Source organism: Elephas maximus, chromosome 7 (assembly GCF_024166365.1).
Source record: "Elephas maximus indicus isolate mEleMax1 chromosome 7, mEleMax1 primary haplotype, whole genome shotgun sequence".
Lineage (NCBI taxonomy): Eukaryota > Metazoa > Chordata > Mammalia > Proboscidea > Elephantidae > Elephas > Elephas maximus.
In genome coordinates this window covers 67,516,978-67,535,800 of record NC_064825.1, presented here as the reverse complement: position 1 = coordinate 67,535,800, position 18,823 = coordinate 67,516,978, and the positions used below count along the sequence as shown (strand labels likewise).

The 18,823-nt window shown below is 45.9% G+C and overlaps 1 protein-coding gene across 8 annotated transcripts in view; it reads right to left on the bottom strand.

Moving 5' to 3' along the window:
* MICAL2 (microtubule associated monooxygenase, calponin and LIM domain containing 2) overlaps positions 1-18,823 on the bottom strand; it is a 250,516-nt gene that overhangs the window by 72,369 nt on the left and 159,324 nt on the right. For 4 of the 8 annotated variants that reach the window (XM_049890391.1, XM_049890393.1, XM_049890394.1 and 1 more), the window contains 4 exons: positions 12,039-12,146; positions 10,840-11,026; positions 9,259-9,347; positions 6,201-6,300 (listed from right to left, as the gene is read on the bottom strand). In XM_049890391.1, coding sequence (XP_049746348.1) covers positions 6,201-6,300; positions 9,259-9,347; positions 10,840-11,026; positions 12,039-12,146 — 484 coding nt within the window. Of the gene's footprint in view, positions 1-921; positions 6,301-9,258; positions 9,348-10,839; positions 11,027-12,038; positions 12,147-18,823 lie in introns of those variants that run through there. The other 4 variants (XM_049890398.1, XM_049890397.1, XM_049890396.1 and 1 more) reach the window with 4 other exon arrangements.

Here is an 18,823-nt window from a genome sequence, read left to right as displayed (position 1 = left end):
TTTGTTCATACATGCTGCTCGATGACCAAGCTTCAGAAACCTCTCCCTTCATCAAGCACTCCCCTGGTTGCTGTAAACATCTGATAAGGTTCCAGAGTTCTGAAATAGGTGATTCTGATATTTCTTTTTCCAGTTTCATGATTGTTTTGGTGGAGGGATTGACCCTTGCAGCTTCCTACTCTACCATTTTCTGCAGTGTCACTCCTAGAGTTTATTTTTTAAATTTGCTTGAGTGTGACCTGTTTGTTTATAGCCTTTGTCTATTTATCATTGGATTTGTAATTGATAAGTATTAACTGATCACCTACATTGTGCCAGGTGGTTGGGGACATCTGATTTGAATAAACTTTTAAATTATCATAGCAATAAACTTCTTTGTTATCACATGTAATGCAGATCCACACCCCCACCCCCTGGTCTGATTGCCTATTTATTTTCATTTTTATTATTATACATAAGTTTAAAAATATATATAGTCAGATTTGTGTCATGGTTTCCCATGTAATTTTTTTCTGTTATAGGTCTTAAAACTTAAAAAGTTATTACCCCATTATCTAATAAAGATTTAATTCTATTATTTTACTTTTTTAATTTTAAGTCTTTAATGTTTTTGGAAAAAAAGAATAGTCTACTGAACACTGTTTGTGTAGAATATAATATGCAAAAGAAAAAAAATCCAACTTCAAATAGGTATGGGAAAGCTGGTGTTCACAAAATTAATTAAGCTTCTTTAGAAAACTCATCAGAGGCTTCAACACACTAATGGATTTTGTTAATCTTCTCCAGGGTTTGGAAGGAACTGGCAAAATTAGCACGAAACATTTCTCAAAATTTGTGACTATGGAACCCTTTATTCATGTTATTCATGAAGCGCCTCTTGAGGCTACTATTCTGTTGGCACACTTTGGGAAATGATGCTTTAATCCAACTTCAAATAAAAAAAATCAAAACCAAAATGTAAGCTCCATCAGGTGGGGATTTTGTCTGTTTTGTTTCCTGCTGTATATCCAGCTCAGAGTAGACACTCAGTAAATATGAGTGCATGTACAAATGAAAAAACAAATCAGGTTTAGCATAGCAACACTGAGATAGATATTCTCCAAGCTACAAGGAACAGGAACTCTGGTTCACAGCTGTATTCCTAGGATCTAGAGTAATGTTTGAATAATAATTCAAATATTTGTTGAATAATTAATGAATAAGCCATTTGCCCAACCCAGTTCTTCACTTCTAGTCCCTAATACTCTTCCTTTCTGGGAAGGGAATAAGTACAGGATCCTTGGTCATGACCTGAGGCAGCTCTGAAGGCAGATCCAGGTGCCAGCAGCTGGGCTCATAGGCCCAGGGCCCCAGAAACACCTATTTGGAAGTCTGAGGGTCCTCAAAAGGTCAGAGGTGACTTGTCATACCAGTGTCAGAATTCCAGCTACATCCAGCCTGATAATGGCAGGCACCTTGCTGTAGGGAGGCTGAGGATCAGTGCAGGAAAAAGCAGACTTCTTTGGCACAGCTCAGGCTAGCCAAGTGAGACTCCAAATTCCTTCCTTAAACACATCCTGGAGCTGGGCTGAAGCCTGCCAAGGGTACTGTACGCAGAGTGGCCCTGTGGACAGGCCTAACAGTATAAGACACTGAATGACCTAAACCTTTGAGCAGTAGTGTCTCTTAGGATCTCAAAAGGCTCTCCCTCTGGAAGAGCACAGGCACCTTGTTCATAGAATCTGGAAACAAATGCCCAGTCTCTCTTCCTTACCTTTTACCTACTACTCAGCTGGTCCAGCATAAAATTTTCAAAAGCAACCTTTGCTATCTAAGAACCTCAGATAGTGTAAAATTCATAAGTAAATCTCTCCTATTGGTCCATTGCTTGGGATGCGTAGGGAGACATGGATGCAAATAGTTGTCAATGCAGTCTGTTCCTAAAGCTGAGGTGCCACTGGCCCTTACCCAGCTACGCCCAGCATCCAGAGCAGAAAAGTGCAATGAGCTTTCAAGAAAGAGACCCCAAAGCCTGGCCCAGGAGCATTGGTGATATTTTCCAAATATTACCCCTGGGTAATATTTTTTTCCAAAGTGCTCCAGCATAGCCCCAGAGAGCCCCATGTCACCACAAGTGCAAGTCCTGCCAGCAGTTTAGGGAAGACTGATCCCCTAAACCAATCCCTAGGTTTGAGATTTTAGAAGCTTCCATGGCAAAGAAGAGAGGAAACAATGAGCTTTATAAAGAACCATATTTATTTTCATTTACAGCATCAAATACCATAAATAAAGCTACACATTGTTTGCTGTGTGCAAAATACAGGGTTCCGTGTGGCACTGTAAATGATAACCAGAGGTCACACACATGCGTTGTGATGAGACAGGGGAGGCTAGTTAAAGAGGAGGCTGAAAGGGGAGGAGGACAGTCTTTGGTTGACATTCTATAAAGGGAAGGAGACTCTGCAAGAGAAGATAAGACAAGAGCAACGACTTCTTACTGGCCAGGATCTGCACCAATGCAGCAAGGGGTGACGCATGCAGGGCTGTGCAGCCAGGCTGAGAGGCCAGGATGGCTTGGGGCCGCATGCGGGACAGACACCAACTGCGGCCTGAGACCACGAGGCCTGGCCTACAACAGCTCCGTTGTACTTGGGGTGTTGTCTCTCTTTAAGAGCACTTGGTGGTTCTGCTGCTCCAGGTGAAGGAGTCAACTGGAAAATGTCTTTTGAGCAGAGCTAGAGGGGCAGTTAAATTGGCCACTCCAGGCCTGAGGCTGAGCTGCCTCATTTCTTAATGACACGCCTTCCTGTGAGGATGATTGCTGTAGTTGAAGCTTCACCATCACCTGGGGCTTTATGAGTCAAGGGAGATGAAAAGAGCCACAGCAAAACTCTTGGATCTACAGTGTAGTCCGCAGCAGAGAAAGGACTTGCCAGAATAATCGTGAGTGTGTATTCAAAATACAGAGCACGGGTGGAGCCTGGGATGAAGCCTTGTAGTATCTTTTTTATTTTGTTCTTTTCTAAATCTCTCCCAAAAGAATCACCTATGGTTTTGATTAGTAATCTTTGTTAGAACTGAATTTAAGAAGATGCTGTGTCAGTGTGCTTTTTCAAGGTCTCTAGTCTGAAGTGTACCTTTAAAAATGACATAGCCTTCTCTTTGGAACTGTCTCACAATCAGGCAGAGTTAACCCTCCCAAGAAGGCAAATGGCTTCATAAATGTGACTGGGAAGCATGCAGGCAGCCCGGAGAACAGAAAAGGGGCAGCTATGTACTTGGGGTGTGGATGAGGATGCTGGCTCAGAGGGAGATGGAATCAGAAACAGTTTTCACGCTGAACACCATCCATGTTGTTAAATGACCATGCCACCAAATGAGTCCATTAGTATGCAAGACACTCACAGTTAGCGCAACCAGTACTACCAGCTGCGGGGAGGACGGGGGGCACAGAAAGCGGGTCAGGGGTTAATAACACTTTCTGAAAATTGGCAAAGAAACCAGTTACCTCAGAGCAGAAGTGTGTCAGCCAAAAAGTGGGTGCAGCACTGGAAGGCTGAAATGAACTGACAGCCACAGTGTAAGGTTGGAAAGAGAGAGAAAGACAGAAGGAAGAACTTAGGCTGGGAGAAAAAAAAGAGAAATGGCTGACAACATGAGAAGGCACAGGAGTTGAAAATAAAGTAACCATTAAAAAAAGGGAAACGTCCCCAAACAAGTTACTGCTTGCTTAGGAGAGATGAACCTTTCTGGTAGTGACAACTACTTATTTACAAGAGTAGGCACACAGCTTGTGAATGCTAACAGTCCACACTCCTCCACTCAGAGCTGTAAGCACCCTCAGAAACTCCTGTCCGTGATATCCTCTTTGCCCCAATTTTACCCCAGTGTTTCAAATTCATTCTTGAATATGTTATGGAGGTGTACAGAGGTTTGTCCCCAGGGACTTACCCTTGCATTTTGGTGCTGCCTACCAGGAAGGTTCAAGGTCTCGGAGCATACAAACATCTCAGGGTTCTGACAGGAACACCCCATCCCACCATAGTAATGCAAACCAGTCTCGTCTTGGACATAAATGATATTCTGAGAGATTCTAACTCTGGCTTCATAGAACATTCGACAAGCATCTCAGCCCATCCTGAGCTGACAATAATAACAATAATTATGGTGAGCAGTGTATGTGTTAATATCATGACCTCGAGAGTTTACATTCTATAATCAAACATAAACTGAGGCCGGGGCTCCCCCACCACGCTGGACATGAAAATCTGGGCAAAAACATAATGCAAGCATCAGACGGAGAATGGTTCCAACAAGGCCAGAGGCACCAGTTTCCACCATCCTGGCCACGGTCAGCCCGTTTTTCCCAAGGACTTCAGCACAGTGTAGAAATGCCCCCTTTTTCTTCCCACCCTGCAGAAACTCACCCTCTGAAAGCTCTCAGGAGCTGTGCCTCCAAACACACACCAGGCTCCACACACAAGACTCTGTTCTCACTGATGCCTGAGGAAACCTCTAGTGATAACGACCATATGGAGCTACCTCGGGCCCAGCAACTCTGGATATACTGAAGGCTGTAGAGGTCTTTCTTATCGGCCTTTCTATTATTCAACCAGACCCTGCCACTGCACACATCCAGGCAGAGTGGGGAGAGCTGAGAACCCTCCCAGATACAGTGGAGAATGCTGGTAGGCCCAATGCCTGATTTTGCCCTTAATATGGCATATTTCCTTTGAATCAGTCAATAAACAACTTCAACTCCCAGCCTCCCCTGTAAGTTAAGACATGGTGAGGCTGCTCACTGGAGGACAGACACGTGCCTGTTGTAGGGCAAGGTGAAATGGTTTCTGTTTTGAACCAATATTCATGGCAGTCAAGCCGCCCAGCAGTCAGGATGTTTGTGGCGATGTTCACTGGGCAGGCCACTCTTCCCTGAAGTGCTAACAAACACCCTCAGTTGCAAAGGAGGTGGTGGGAGAGGGCAGATCCTTTTGCTCAGTCAGGCCATTGTGGACCCTGAGTGGCCTTGGCTGAACCTGCAGCCAGGGCTGGGGACCTGACACAGAGCCCAGGGGCTAAAATGCCACCAGCTGACCTAGCTCCTCTTCAGCATTGCATCAGTTTGACGGGGCTCCCAGTCATCAAATGCCCATGGGCTTTCACTGCAATGCTCATTAGTGGGAAGGGAAAATGTATGTTTGTGGCAATCTGGTTCAAACCCTGTGGTTCTATGCCATTTGCCTGTGACTTGGTATTAAAAAACAATCCTTTAAGCTATTATTTTACATCAAAACAAGGGAGCAAACAATCCTCCTCCTTTTGGGAGGACAGATGACAGCACATGCTTTTTAGGTTCAATTCTTCTCTGCCTGTCTACGCTCTTCTAATATAATAAAGCTTTTGTGTTGCAAAATTTGCCACCTGTTGACAAGTGATATCCAGGTTCATACATTTAAAGGCACTTGTCAGAGATGGCGCATTCACTTTTTTTTTTTTTTTTAAATAAAACCCCAAAGCATTAACTTGGTACTCGTGACTATCACAACTCACAGCCATGTCGAAGGGGTATGTAACACCAGTTATAAATTTCATACCCGTGTTTAGAAATATTAACATAGGAAACAAATGTTCTGTCTTGGCTTATTAAAAGTTAAAAATTGAAATGTAAACCCAGAAATATGGCTCGGTTTGGTATAAAAAAGTACAAAGCTGTAGAAAACATCCTTCATGTCGGCCCTGGTCCTAGCCTCAGGAACAGATGCTGGCCCTGACAAGGCTATGCGGAAGTGACAATGTGAATCTCTTTGGCTTTGAGCTAACTGGCTACGAAATGCTAGGTTTCCATGCCAGAGCTTTGGAAAACTACCGATGCATTGTCATCTCCACCCTGGAAATGTTAAGGCACTCTGGGGCACACCCGGCGCTTCAGTAGAACTTGACTGGGAAGCACCTGAGCAGGCAGTTTCGGATGCTCTCGAGGGAAGCCTCAGCCTCCTGGTACATGGTGCCCAGGACCTCAGAGAATGCCCAGAGGAGTGGCAGCCCAAGGCTCAGGAGCTCGTATGTGTAGCAGTAGTTGTAAGCATTGTCCCTGATATGGAGGCCAGCGTGGCGCAGGAGCCCCCGCATCCAGCTAAGGAGGCTTGAGGGAATGTCAAGCAGATCCCTGGGCACCCTGAGAAGCTGGCTTAGCACATTCCTAAAGAAGGAAGTGGTGATACCTGGGGGGCTGCCTTCGGGGGTGCCAATGGCTACGGCTGCGCAAGAACTTTCAGTGGGAGTATCTCGATGAGGGGCTTCCGGCTCTTTCCACGTCTCCTCCTGAGAATGAGATCAAAATGAAGGCATTTAGTCCCTGATTGACACAGAAGGCTCCTTCAACAAAGCTGAAAAGAGGGCCAATACAAATTGAACTTCGTAGACTCTGCGTTTTGCAGCCAGCCCTCCACCCCCCAAATAATCTCAGCCTGTCATTCACTGCTGAAGGGAGTACTGAATAAGGTCACAACTTCCGTGGTGAGTAAATTGACCACAGGGCTCACGAGCCTTCAAAACATGCATGCCTGATGACCTGGCAATCCTACCTCTAATGATATATCCTGGGTAAGTTATTTGAAAATGGATAAAGATATAAGATGCTTACTGCAAGAAATAGTTGTAATCTAAAAATATTAAACAACATAAAGGTCTAATAATACAGGAGTAGTTAAATAAAATATCATCCATAAAATAGAATCTTTTACAGGCATTAAAAATTATGCTCTAATAGAATTTTTAATGTCATTGGAAGCTTCTCTTGATAGACTGTTAGTGGAAAAAAATAAGATACAAGACTGTAGATATCAGAGGATTCAAACTAGGTTGAATATATATTCTTACAGGAAAAAGTCTGGAAGGAAATGCTACAAAATGTTAATTACGGATTTCTCAGGATAGAGTGATTATAGGTGATTCAACCTTCCTTCTTTATTACATATTTTCATTTGTTTTCCCATTTTTGTACACTGAGTCTATATTACTGTATAATCAAAAAAATGTTTTAAGTTATGGGTTCTTGCAGATGGTGGATGGTCAATCAAGCAGCAGAGAAGGGTATCTGCTAAGAGGTGCCAGAGGGGGGTGCTATCACAAGTCATCTATAAATTCAGTGGGCTGGTCACTTTGCTGACACTCTGAAGCCTGCGGAAAGGACTTGGAACCCCATAATAGGTATCCCTGTGGTCAGGTGGGTCCTAGCCACAGACATGCCACATGGCTTTCACGTGGCTGAAGATATCTTTCTATCCCTGGCGCATGGGAAAGCTCTTCTCAGCTTCTCATGAGAAACCTGCACAACCACTCACCTGGGAGCTGGCCTCTGAAATGGGACAAACACCAGAGGTCAGCTGAACAGACTAAGGTAGAGGGACCATCCACACCAGGAAGCAGAGACTCTCTTCTTTATCTGAGTCTCAGCCCCTCCAGGGCCAAAAAATTGGCCTATTTTTTTTTAATTGTGGTTTAGCTGAAAGTTTACATAGTGCAAATTAGTTTCTCATTCAAAAATTCATACACAAATTGTTTCGTGCTATTTTTTAGTTATTGGTTGCAATCACTGCAATGTGTCAGCACTCTCCCTTTTTCCCCCTCACGCGCTAGGTTCCCTGGGTCCATTTGTCCAGTTTTCCTGTCCCTTCCTGCCTTCTGTCTTTGCTTTTGCACATGTGTTGCCCATTTGGTCTCCTATACTTGATTGAACTAAGAAGCACACTCCTCACATGTGTTATTGTTTGTTTTATACACCTGTCTAATCTTTGGCTGAAAGGTGAACTTTGGGAGTGGCTTCGCTTCTGAGTTAGCAGGGTGTCCCAGGGCCATAGTTTCGGGAATCCCTCCAATGTCTATCAGAACAGTAAGTCTGGTCTTTTTTTGTGAATTTGAATTTTGTTCTACATTTTTCTCTCACTCTGTCCAGAACCCTCTATTGTGATCCCTGTCAGAGCAGTTGGTAGTGGTACCCGGGCACCATCTACTTCTTCTGGGCTCAGTCTGGTGGAGGCTGTGGTTTACGTGGTCCATTAGTTCTTTGGACCGATATTTTCCTTGCGTCTTTGATTTTCTTCATTCTCCTTTGCTCTGAACGTGATGGGGCCAATAGATGTATTTTTGATGGCTGCTCACAAGCTTTTAAGACTCTAGGTGCTGTTCACCAAAGTAGGATGCAGAACATTTTTTTTTTTAATGAACTATGTTATGCCAGTTGATCTAAATGTCCCCCAAGATCATGGTCCTCAGCCCTCAGCCCTCAGCTGTCAGCGCTCAGCCCCAGTAACTTGGTCCCTCAAAGAATTTGGATGTGTCTGGGAAGCTTCTATGGCTTTGCCTTGGTCAAGTTGTGCTCACTTTTCCTATATTGTGTGTTGTCTTTCCTTTCACCAAAGTTAACACTTTTCTGCTAATCGAGTTAGTGATTTTCCCTCCCCAACCCCTCCTTCTCTTGTAACCGCAAAAGATTGTTTTTTGATGATTTTTTTACCGTGTAAACCTTTTCTTGAGTTTTTGATAATAGTGATCTCATACAATATTTGTCCTTTTGTGACTGAGTTATTTCACTCAGTATAATGCCCTCCAGATTTATCCATGTATTGAGATATTTTGCGGATATATCATGATTTGTCTATCCATTCATCTGTTAATGGGCACTTAAGTTGTTTCCACCTTTTTGCTAATGTGAACAATGCTGCAGAGAACATGGGTGTGCACATGTCTATTCATGTGACGGCCCTTATTTTTCTAGGATATATTCCTAGCAGTGGGATTGCTGGATTGTATGGTGTTTCTATTTCTGGCTTTCTAAGGCGGTGCCATATCATTTTCCATAATGGTTATACCATTTGACATTCCCACCAGTAGTACATGAGAGTTCCAATCTCCCTGTAACTTTTCCAATATTTGTTATTTTCTGTTTTTTACTAGTGCCAGTAATATCAGGGTGAGATGGCATCTCAATGTAGTTTTGATTTGCATTTCTTTAATGGCTAGTGACTGTGAGCATTTCCTCATGTGTCTGTTAGCCACCTGAAATGTCTTCTTTGGTGAAATGTTTGTCCATATCCTTTGCCTGTTTTTAATCAGATTATTTGTCTTTTTGTTATTGAGGTGTTGAGCTATTCTACAGATATTAGAGATTAGACCCTTGTTGGATATGTCGTAGCCAAACAATTTAGTCTAATTTTTTGAGGGACTCTTGAGAACCTTTTCCACTTCCCTGATTCTCCAGCACTTTAACACAGAACTTACCTCTCTTTGCTGCTTCAACTCTGCCCGTCTCTTCCGTTGTTTATTATTGGTTTTACAGTGAATGAAATGAGGTTTGCAGTAAAATTTGCCTGTAAAAAGAGAAAGACACACATACACAAAAGATTGTTCTCCTGTAAACCAGAGGTGCAGCAGACTTAAGCCAGGTGGCCACCACTGTCTGGATCAGAAAAGGCCAATAATGAAAATAAGCTCAGGACAGTTTCAACCTTGGGAGATGGTTTCTGTCACCTGCCTTAAAGAAGTGGCACTGAGACGCAGCAGTAGGACAAGGGGGACTCCTGGGATGGGGTGAAATCCTCAGATAATCCCCAAACAAAACTGAGGTCATGCTTCGTCATGAGACCAGTGCCAGGCAGCCAAATGGACGGCCCTGAGCAGCAACACCATACCTTTCTGGGATCCCTGAGGCTTGGAAAAGCTGAGAACAAATGGCAGCAGCGATGGGGAGAAAAGGCCTGGGGGGGCACACACTGGGAACCTGGCTACTTTCCAGACCACTGGGTACCCTCCAGAAAAGCCTTCCTTACTCGTGGTTATAATATCAACAATAGTGACAGTAATAATGATAATAATAGCAACAACTTATGTAGGACCTACTATATACCAGATACTAGTCTAAATGCTTCACATGCATTAACTCATCAATCCTCACGACAACCTTGTACGCTAAATCGTACTATGGTCCTCATTTTACAGATGGGGAAACTTACGGACCAAGAGGTTAAGTAACTTACTCAAAGTTCCATGGCTAGTAAGTGGTACAGTCTGCATTTGGACCCAGGCAGTTTAGTTTGAAGCTATGTGATTGTAACCATCAGGTTGCACTGTTCATCATTATGAAAGTGCAAATATCAAGTCCTGAAACTTAGAAAACCATAATTCATTCCAATGAGCGCGCTTCTTTCATCAATGATCTGCAATAGGCCACCTATCAGAAGGGAGTTACTATTAGGGTTATTTTTAATACTACATACTTTGTAAATAATAAAAATAATAATATGCCACCTTTGTTATACTCTTATTATATGCTGGAAGCCCTGGTGGCATAGCGATTAAGAGCTAAGGCTGCTAACCAAAAGGTTGGCAGGTTGAATCTACCAGGCGCTCCTTGGAAACTCAATGGGGGCAGTTCTACTCCATCCTATAGGGTCCGCTATGAGTTGGAATCGACTCAATAGCAATGGGTTTTATTACACGCTTGCTGAGGTGCTGAGCCCATTAGGTAGGTTATCAGGTTTGGTTTTCTTAGCCACACAGGGGCAATGAGAGGTGGTGAGGCTACATGAGAAAATGTACATAAAGCACTCAGCACATAGTAGGTGCTTACCAGTGCCTGGTCTGCCACAGGTACTGACAGCTTCTGCCTCCCCTCAGGACCCCTGCCTACACCGGTGGCCCCTCTCTCTAGCAGGAGCTCCTAATTTCCCTGAGCAGCTCCTGACATCATACTCCCTGGGATACACTGGGCGTCCCAGGGCCTACAGAGGAACAGGAACCCAGGCCAAGGTCGTGTCAGAGGCTGAGGCCAGAGGTGAATACTACTCTGGTCCCTGGGATTACCTTCATCACAGTCGAAGGCGTAGGCGGCCAGACGCAAAGTGGTGGCACAGATGCTGCAGCGGAAACACTCGCGGTGGAAAAAGTGGCCCTCTGCGCTCAGTCGCTCCATCACATACACACGCTTCTTACAGAAGTAACAGGTGTCACTGCCACCCAGGTTCAGGGGGCACACCTTTCGCATACTATCCTGATGGGTGTGGGGAGAGGAGAGCAATGTGTTAGGGCTTATACCCTCATCTTCAAATTCTTGGCCTAGGCTTTTAGAAATTCCATACTGAATCATAGGGACCTTATGGATCTTCAGTTTGCTGCAGCAGAGAGTAAGGCCTGGGAGGACATGCTCCCAACACAGATGCATCCCTGCAGGAGCTGCTGTTAAACTGACTTCCAGACAGACCGGCTGGCAGCAAGGAGGGCCAGAGAGGGCTATAGCTTTGGGTGGAGAGTGATGCCTCCTGGTCTAACGCAGTGGAACATCAGTTCCAAACATGTCTGCCTAGGGACTGTCTTTCCAGGAATGGCTCCCACTGGTTAAGTGTTGCCTGGGTCCAGAGTGAGGCCCTGCTGAGAGTGTCTAACACATTCTTGCCCTCCTGCAGTGACAGGCCAGGCAAGGAGAGCTACTGGCAGCAAAATCGTCCAAAAGAGCTGCAAAAACAGAAAAGGTTGTGTCCTACAGCCCACCAGTACTGTCAGTCTGCCAGCCAAATTCCCAAATTCAACTGAGGGAGGGGGCAGGCTGGGGCAGGGGTTCAGGTGGCTGATTATAGGGCAAGGTGCCTAAAGTAAACCAAAAGAATTGTCAACCCAAGTCTCTGGTAATGGCAGCAAGCAGCTTAAGTTGGAGAAAAGAATTCAAAGAAAAAAGGTATTTTTTTCATTATTTAATTCTCAGTCATGAAGGCAAAGAATGTCTGATGGCCTTACCCAGACCTCTGTGGTGAGCCATTCTCCAGAGCCCTGGGCTTCAGAGAAGATACTCTGCCTTGTGCAAAGGCCCACACGGATCTAACCCCAAATACCTGAATGAGATTCGTCTTAAGGAAACCCAGCCTCTGAATAACTTCTGTTCTCCCATCCTCGGGTCCCTCTGCCCTGCTTGTCCCATGAGAAAGAAGGGAAGCCTCTGAGGCTGGGCATCCTCTCTGGGAGGCCAGAGGTGGTGTCTATGGGTGAAGCCGAAGGGTGCACGTCCTTACCAGGTCTGGAGAGATGGCCTGGGTCTTAGGTCTGTGATCATTCATATACAGATTGACCAGGACTTCAGCTGCAGCCCCTATTCCACTGGACACTTTCCCTACCGTCAGCTAACCAAGAGCAGAGGCAGAGAGACAGAAACAAAGGTAGAGGCCAGTTAGCACAGAGAAGAGGAAAACACAGACATGGTGGGTGTGGAAGAGGGCTCCACACTCAAATGCAAGGAGCACCTAAAGTCCCAGGAGAGGTTGCAGCAGCCAAGGGCAGGTGATGGGCATGCGTGAGTTGGAGAAAAGGAAGGAATGGAACCCTGTGGCCTGGGTGAACCAGGTCACTCCCAGAGCTACTCCACTGGGAGTATGAGGCCTTCAGGAGTACATTGAGACTCTCATTTTACAGTGGGCTAAACAAATCCCAGAGAGAGAAAGGGGTCTACTCAAGGTGACTCAACAAATAAATACAAGATTCAGGACTATACGCAGGTCTCCTAAGCCCCAGCCTGCATATGGCTCCTCTCATCAGGGGCTGGGGTGGCTTGTGCTGCTCAGGCCAGTAAACAGAAAAACAGCCTCTGCTGCAAACTATGCAGTCACGGTCTTCTAAAAACCTGAGAGGAGAGAAAGGAGAACTCAAGCAACGGAGAGAAAGAGTAAGAAACCAAGAGCTCACAGACGGGAGGATAAATTAGCAGCCGGCCTCCAGCAGAGGAAGTCACTGGGTTGTGCAAATGATTAACGCAATGGGTTGCAAACCAAGAGGTTGGAGGTTCAAGTCCACCTAGAGGCGTCTCCGAAGAAAGGCCTGGCGTATTATTTCTGAAAAATCAGCCATTGAAAACCCTATGGAGCACAGTTCTACTCTAACACACATGGGGTCACCATGACTTGGAATCCACTCGATGGCAACTGGTTCCTTCAGAGACCCGTCCTCTTTAGAGGATTTGGGGGAGGGTTTGAACCCAGCTTTACCACATACTAGCTCTGCGACCTGGCCCAAAGCCTCTGACTTCCCAGCTCTGGTTCCTCACAGATTTGTGGTAAGGCCAGGGTAAGGAAACGTGTGCACTTGCCTGGCATTTAGCAGGGGCTGGGTCAAGATGGAGTTGACTCTCTTCTCCCTTTCCCCACTGAATTCGGCATGCCCCACCTGCTCTGCAGCTCCTGTGTCTTTGGGGAGTGATGTCTACGTTTACTCTGAGTCCCTCTAGTCCAGGGCCACAGGCCTGTCACCTTGCAAACAAAAGCAGTGCCCGGAATGGGAACTAGTGGCCAGCCCACGCTGGGCTGGTGAAGGGAGAAGGGGGGAGCTCTGCAGAGGTGCCCAGAGATGGTGCAAGGTTGGGTCGGCTCACGGTGAGGCAGGCAGCCGTCCCACATGGGCCCAGGGAGCACCATCTAGTGGATGGTAGCAGCCTGTGCTCCTGAGGGCATGGTGATGCCCACCTTCAAATACCTGGATCCCTACCTATCTGTCAAGTGGCCGGTGAAGCCCAAATACAGCATGGCCAATCCTACCTACACCCCTCAGAGCAAACTCCAGCTTACTCTTCTTTTCCCCACAAGCTCTGAAAGCCCACCCAGGCAATGCTGCAGTCTCTTCATAGGGGAGGCAAACATGTACTGTATGAGATTCTGTAAACCCTACTCCTGATCCAGGACCCCTGCTCCGTCTTCCCACCTTCCAAATCCAGCTTCTGGGAGATGTGGCCAGAGAAAGAAGTAATTTAGGCCAAAGGGCCTCTGGGCAAAGGTTGAGAGTGATCATGACAATAAATAACAGTAACTTATTTGTGGACAAAGGAGTCCTGGTGGTGCAGTGGTTAAAGCACTTAGCTGCTAAGCGAAAGGTCGGTGATTTGAACCTACCAGCCGCTCCTTGGGAGAAAGATGTGGCAGTGTGCTTGCATAAAGATTACAGCCTTGACAACCCTATGGGGCAGTTCTACTCTGTCCTATAGGGTTTATGAGTTGGAATCGACTCAACAGCTCTGGGTTTGGTTTTGGGGTTTGGTTATGTGGACGAAATAACACCCTCAATCTAAACCCAAGACTATTTTTGGGAGGTCACATCAAGGCCACATCAAAGCTGATAAGAGAAAGCCTCAAATATGCAGCAGCAAGCTTAGGGGACAGCAAGGCCGCAGCTCCCATCCTCAGGAACCCAGGCCAACTTGTCAGATTCCTGCAAAGCACAGGCACTAAAGAGGGAGGAGCGGGAAAAGGGACGCCAAGTGGGCTGGAGAGAATAACAAGACCCAGAAGACATCACTCCGTGTCTCCCTAAGGAAACCTCAACACGAAAAACAATTTGGGATCAGTCACTCCTGATCATGCGTGTGGCTCCTGGGGATCAAAGGAAATGTGGCTGCAGGCTGCTGGAGAGGGTCTGCTCCGCACATGCAGACAGATGGGGACCTCGTCAGACTTCCCAAAGCCTGCCACTTCCCAGTAGCAGCTGGCCAGGCACTCCCTCCCATCCTGCCTCCAAGCTAGCCCAGCCTGGGAAAGGCTAGGATTCCGCCTCCAAGCACAGGCTCTGCCATTATCCAGATCACTATGAGTCGCTATGAGTCAGAATTGACTCGACAGCACACAACGACAATGGAAATGCCAAGAAACTTGGCTCCAGTCTCCAAGAAAGTTTCAGGTGCATTGGCTCCAGACAATATGCTATTGTTTGCCTGATGTTCTACCCTCTAGTGAGGCCCCCAACACTGGCCCCTCAGACACGGCCTGGGGAATGCAAAGTCCTTCCTATGTTTATTTGAAAATAAAAAATAGAGGGAAGGAAGATGAGCCCAGGTTTACCCTCAGTAATGCCAGCAGGCAGCTCCCTGCCCACCCTGCCCCTTGGGTGCTGTCTCTTTTGGCCCAGGTGTGAACTGCCCCCACAGTGCTCTCCCAGAAAGACATGGTGGTGCCATGATACTCACAAGCAATCATTGCGTTCCCTGAGTTAGCAGAGATTGAGACTGTATTCTCTGGGGCTTTAAAACTTGTCCCTAATGAGACCTTATTAACCATTTAGCTAATAAGCGCTTTGTGCCACCAAGCTTCTGAGCAGTCCTGACTTAGATAGCAATCACTGAAGCATGCAGAGGGCTGTGAGGTTGCTGGGGGTGGCGCCAAAACATGTCTGCGCAGTTGCAGCCTCCTCGGTTGTTCTACTAGCACAGGGCATGATCCAGGCCACCTGGCTGGGGGAGCCAGGATGAAGGCTATACTTAGTCTTCCCTTTCATTATGGGCCAAAGGGCTCCTGTCTCCCATTGCAACCTCATTCCCATTCTGAGACAATGACTTCATTAAGAAAAATGAAATTAATGCACCATTAAGAAAATCAGCATTGGGTCTCCCACACGCCCTTCCCAACTTGATGGAAACCACCCCAGAATCACCATTGGACAATACCAGAAAGTAGACTGGGACTTCTTTGAGAGGTCACAAGAAAACCAGGTAATGGAGAACTTGTCTCAAGGGATAATGGGGTCTTTGAAGCCCACCCCAAAGATCAGTGTGAAGGCCTATGTTGCCCTGGGGATCAGGGGGTATCTCCTCTCTATTTCCTGACAGCAGGACCACCTCACTGGCTCCGCAGGAGTAAGGACGCGACCAGCGGGACTTCTGTGAGCTCTGGGCTCCTCAAACTGTCTGTGGTGAATGACCAGGTTTTTTTTTTTTTTAATTATTTTTTTACTGTGGTAAAATACGTTGAACATAAAATTTGCCATTTTAACCATTTTTAAATGTACGGTTCAGTGGCATTAATTATATTCACAATGTTGTGCAACGATCATCACTACCTATTTCCAAAACTTTTTAATCAACCCAAACGGAACCTCTGTATCCATTAAGTAATAACTCCCTACTCCCTCTCATCCCCAGCTAATTTTCTAACCCACTAATCTATTTTTGGTCTATGCATTTGCCTATTTTAGATAGTTCATATAAACAGAATCATATAATATTTGTCCCATCGTGTCTGGCTTATTTCACTTAGCATGAGGTTTTCAAGGTTCATCTGTGTGGTAGAATATTTCAGAATTTCATTTATCTTTACGGCTGAATAATATACCACTGAATGGATATACCACATTTTGATTATTCATTCATTTGTTAAGAAGCCCTGGTGGTGCAGTGGTTAAAGCAATCACCTGCTAACCAAAAGGTCAGCTGTTTGAAACCACTAGCGGCTCCACAGGCAAAGAGGTGGCAGACGGCTTCTGTAGAGATTTACAGCCTTGGGAACCCTATGGGGGCGCGATAAGCCAGGATTGACTCGATGGCAGTGGGTTTGGTTTTTTGGGTTTCATCTGTTGACGGACATTTGAGTTGCTTCTACCTTTAGGGCTATTGTAAATAACGCTGCAATGAACATAGGTGTAAAAGTATTTGAACTCCTGATTTCAACTCTTTGGGTATATACCTAGGAGTGGGATTGGGAGGTCACATGGTAATCCTATGTTTAACTTTTTGAGTAACTGCCAAATGAAAGACCAGGTTTTATGTTCTCTTTCAAAATCTCTAACCCATATGGCTTGATACTTCTGGATACAACAAAAGTGAATTGCTAGAAATATGATCGCACACTTGGATGTGTGGCAGTATCAGATTGATCTGAAGGTTTCTATTGCTTACTCTCAGTTTCTGTATTCATTGTGTCACAGACTAGTGCTTTGAGTAGCATCACTCTAGCCAACTGGGGAATTACCAGGTTCTCAGGATCCTGAGAAAGATAGAAATGTTCAACTTGTAGAGAAATCTCCCGAGACAGAGTTCCAGAGAACTCATCCTGGTGTTAGTTAACCTCAGAGCAAGAGCCAAAGGTTCTCAGTGGAGACAGAGCCTTCACAAAAGTGAATGACAAGCCACATGCATTCCTGGGGAGAACTTAGATTTGACCGGGAACAATTTGTACAAAATGAAGTTGGGCAAAATGATCACTGGGCCAAAAATAATCATGTCCCAGTGACTAGCTTTTTTTTAAAAAAAGAATTGGTAATTATGGAGTCCCATGGGACTGCTTTTGAAATCTTTTATGTATCTTTTGGAGCCCTGGTGGCAAAGCGGTTAAGAGCTACAGCTGCTAACCAAAAGGTTGGCAGTTCAAATTCACCAACCGCTCATTGGAAACCCTATGGGGAAGTCCTATTCTGTCCTATAGGGTTGCTGTGAGTTGGAATCGACTCAACGGCAACGGGTTTGGTTTGTTTTTTTTGGATGTACCTTTCAATATTTTTGTAATTTTGAAGAATTTGGGCATTTCCCCTTCTCTATCCTTTTTTCTCTTTTAAATTCTAATTATTTTTCAGCTAATTAATGAGAACAAGTTAGAATGGCTGGACATTTCGTGTGGCCATCATCTCACATTGTATTTGATTAACCTTGAATATACTAATTCCTTTTGCGAGTCTCAGTTTTCTCATCTGTAAAATGGAAAGACCAACACCAACCTCACAGTGTTGCAAAAAAAGAGCCATAAAAGAACCTGGACTGTGTCTAACACGGTCCTTGTCACACAAGCAAACAGTTAATGGGTGCGAACCACTACTGTTTGTACAACTTCACATTTCCATGTTTCGGAACATCTTTTTTCCCTCTCTTAAATGGCCCACTTACCTGGACCTGTGACCTTCACTCTGGGGAACCCTTGGCTGGTTAGCTTCCCTCTCTGCATGAATAAGAACAGTGTGGCCCACCCAGGAAGAGTGCACTGCCTCTTTCACCCTGAGTCAATCTAGATTTAAACATGGTGACATCGCTCTTGTCATAGCAGTGATGCCAGAGGCTGTAGATGACTGGACTTCCACCAGGAGAGTATTCCTGAGGCAACCCTGTCACTCTCAGCTCAGAAGACTTCAAAAGTCCCTGCCTGGGTGTTGGAGCATTTCTGACAGTACGCTAAGCTGGTCCACGCGCCCCCTCCCCCCGCCCAGCTTGCGCTCCCTGATGTCAGGGACCTTGTTGTGTTCACCTCTATATTCCTGGCACAGGGCAGATGCTCTGAATGGAGGAGGAGGCAGGCTCCTGGGCCCATTTGTGTCCAAACAATGGTAACTTCACCCCTTGGGCCTGGAACTCAGCCAAGAATACCAGGTGTCCAGGCTGCACTGCTTCACAGAGCTGGGCCGCCTGTGGCCATCTGGCCTGCTGTAAGAATCAGGCCACCCCACACGGGTCAGACAGGGGTGAGGGCAGAGCTTCTAGAGCCTGGGCACTGAGGGCCCACAGGAAGGAGAGGAAGTGCAAGGGAGGTTTTGACAGGTAGGGCGCCAGCCAACCTGAAGACCAGATGATGTCTCCTGGACCTGGTTGGGCAAGGACTTTGCTCATGAAGGAGTCCCTGGATAAGAAGACCTCCAGAGGACAGGGCTGCTGGACTTGTGCTCTCAGCTATATTCTCAGGGCAGGGGAAGGGGAGGGAAAATCATTGAAACCATCTTGTTTTGAGAGGTCTGGAAATTAAACTCTCAGATCTGAGATGCAGGCCTTTACAGTTGTGACTTCCCATTGTGAGCCCATGTCTGCTGACATGGCACTGTGTGGTGATCATGTTAATTTAACCCTCAGAGCCCTGTGAGGTGGGTCTTATAATCCACCTTCACCACAGGTAGCTGAGGCTCTGGGAGGCCCTAACTCATCTGAGTTTGCACTGTTCTTAAGTGGCTGGGACAGGAATGAAAACTTGAAGGTGGCTTCTTTACCTTTAGAAAGACAGGACCCACCCACTGCCACACAATCAACAGGTATTTTAGGCCAATGAGCTTTTTTTTCTGGAATTCTCCTTCA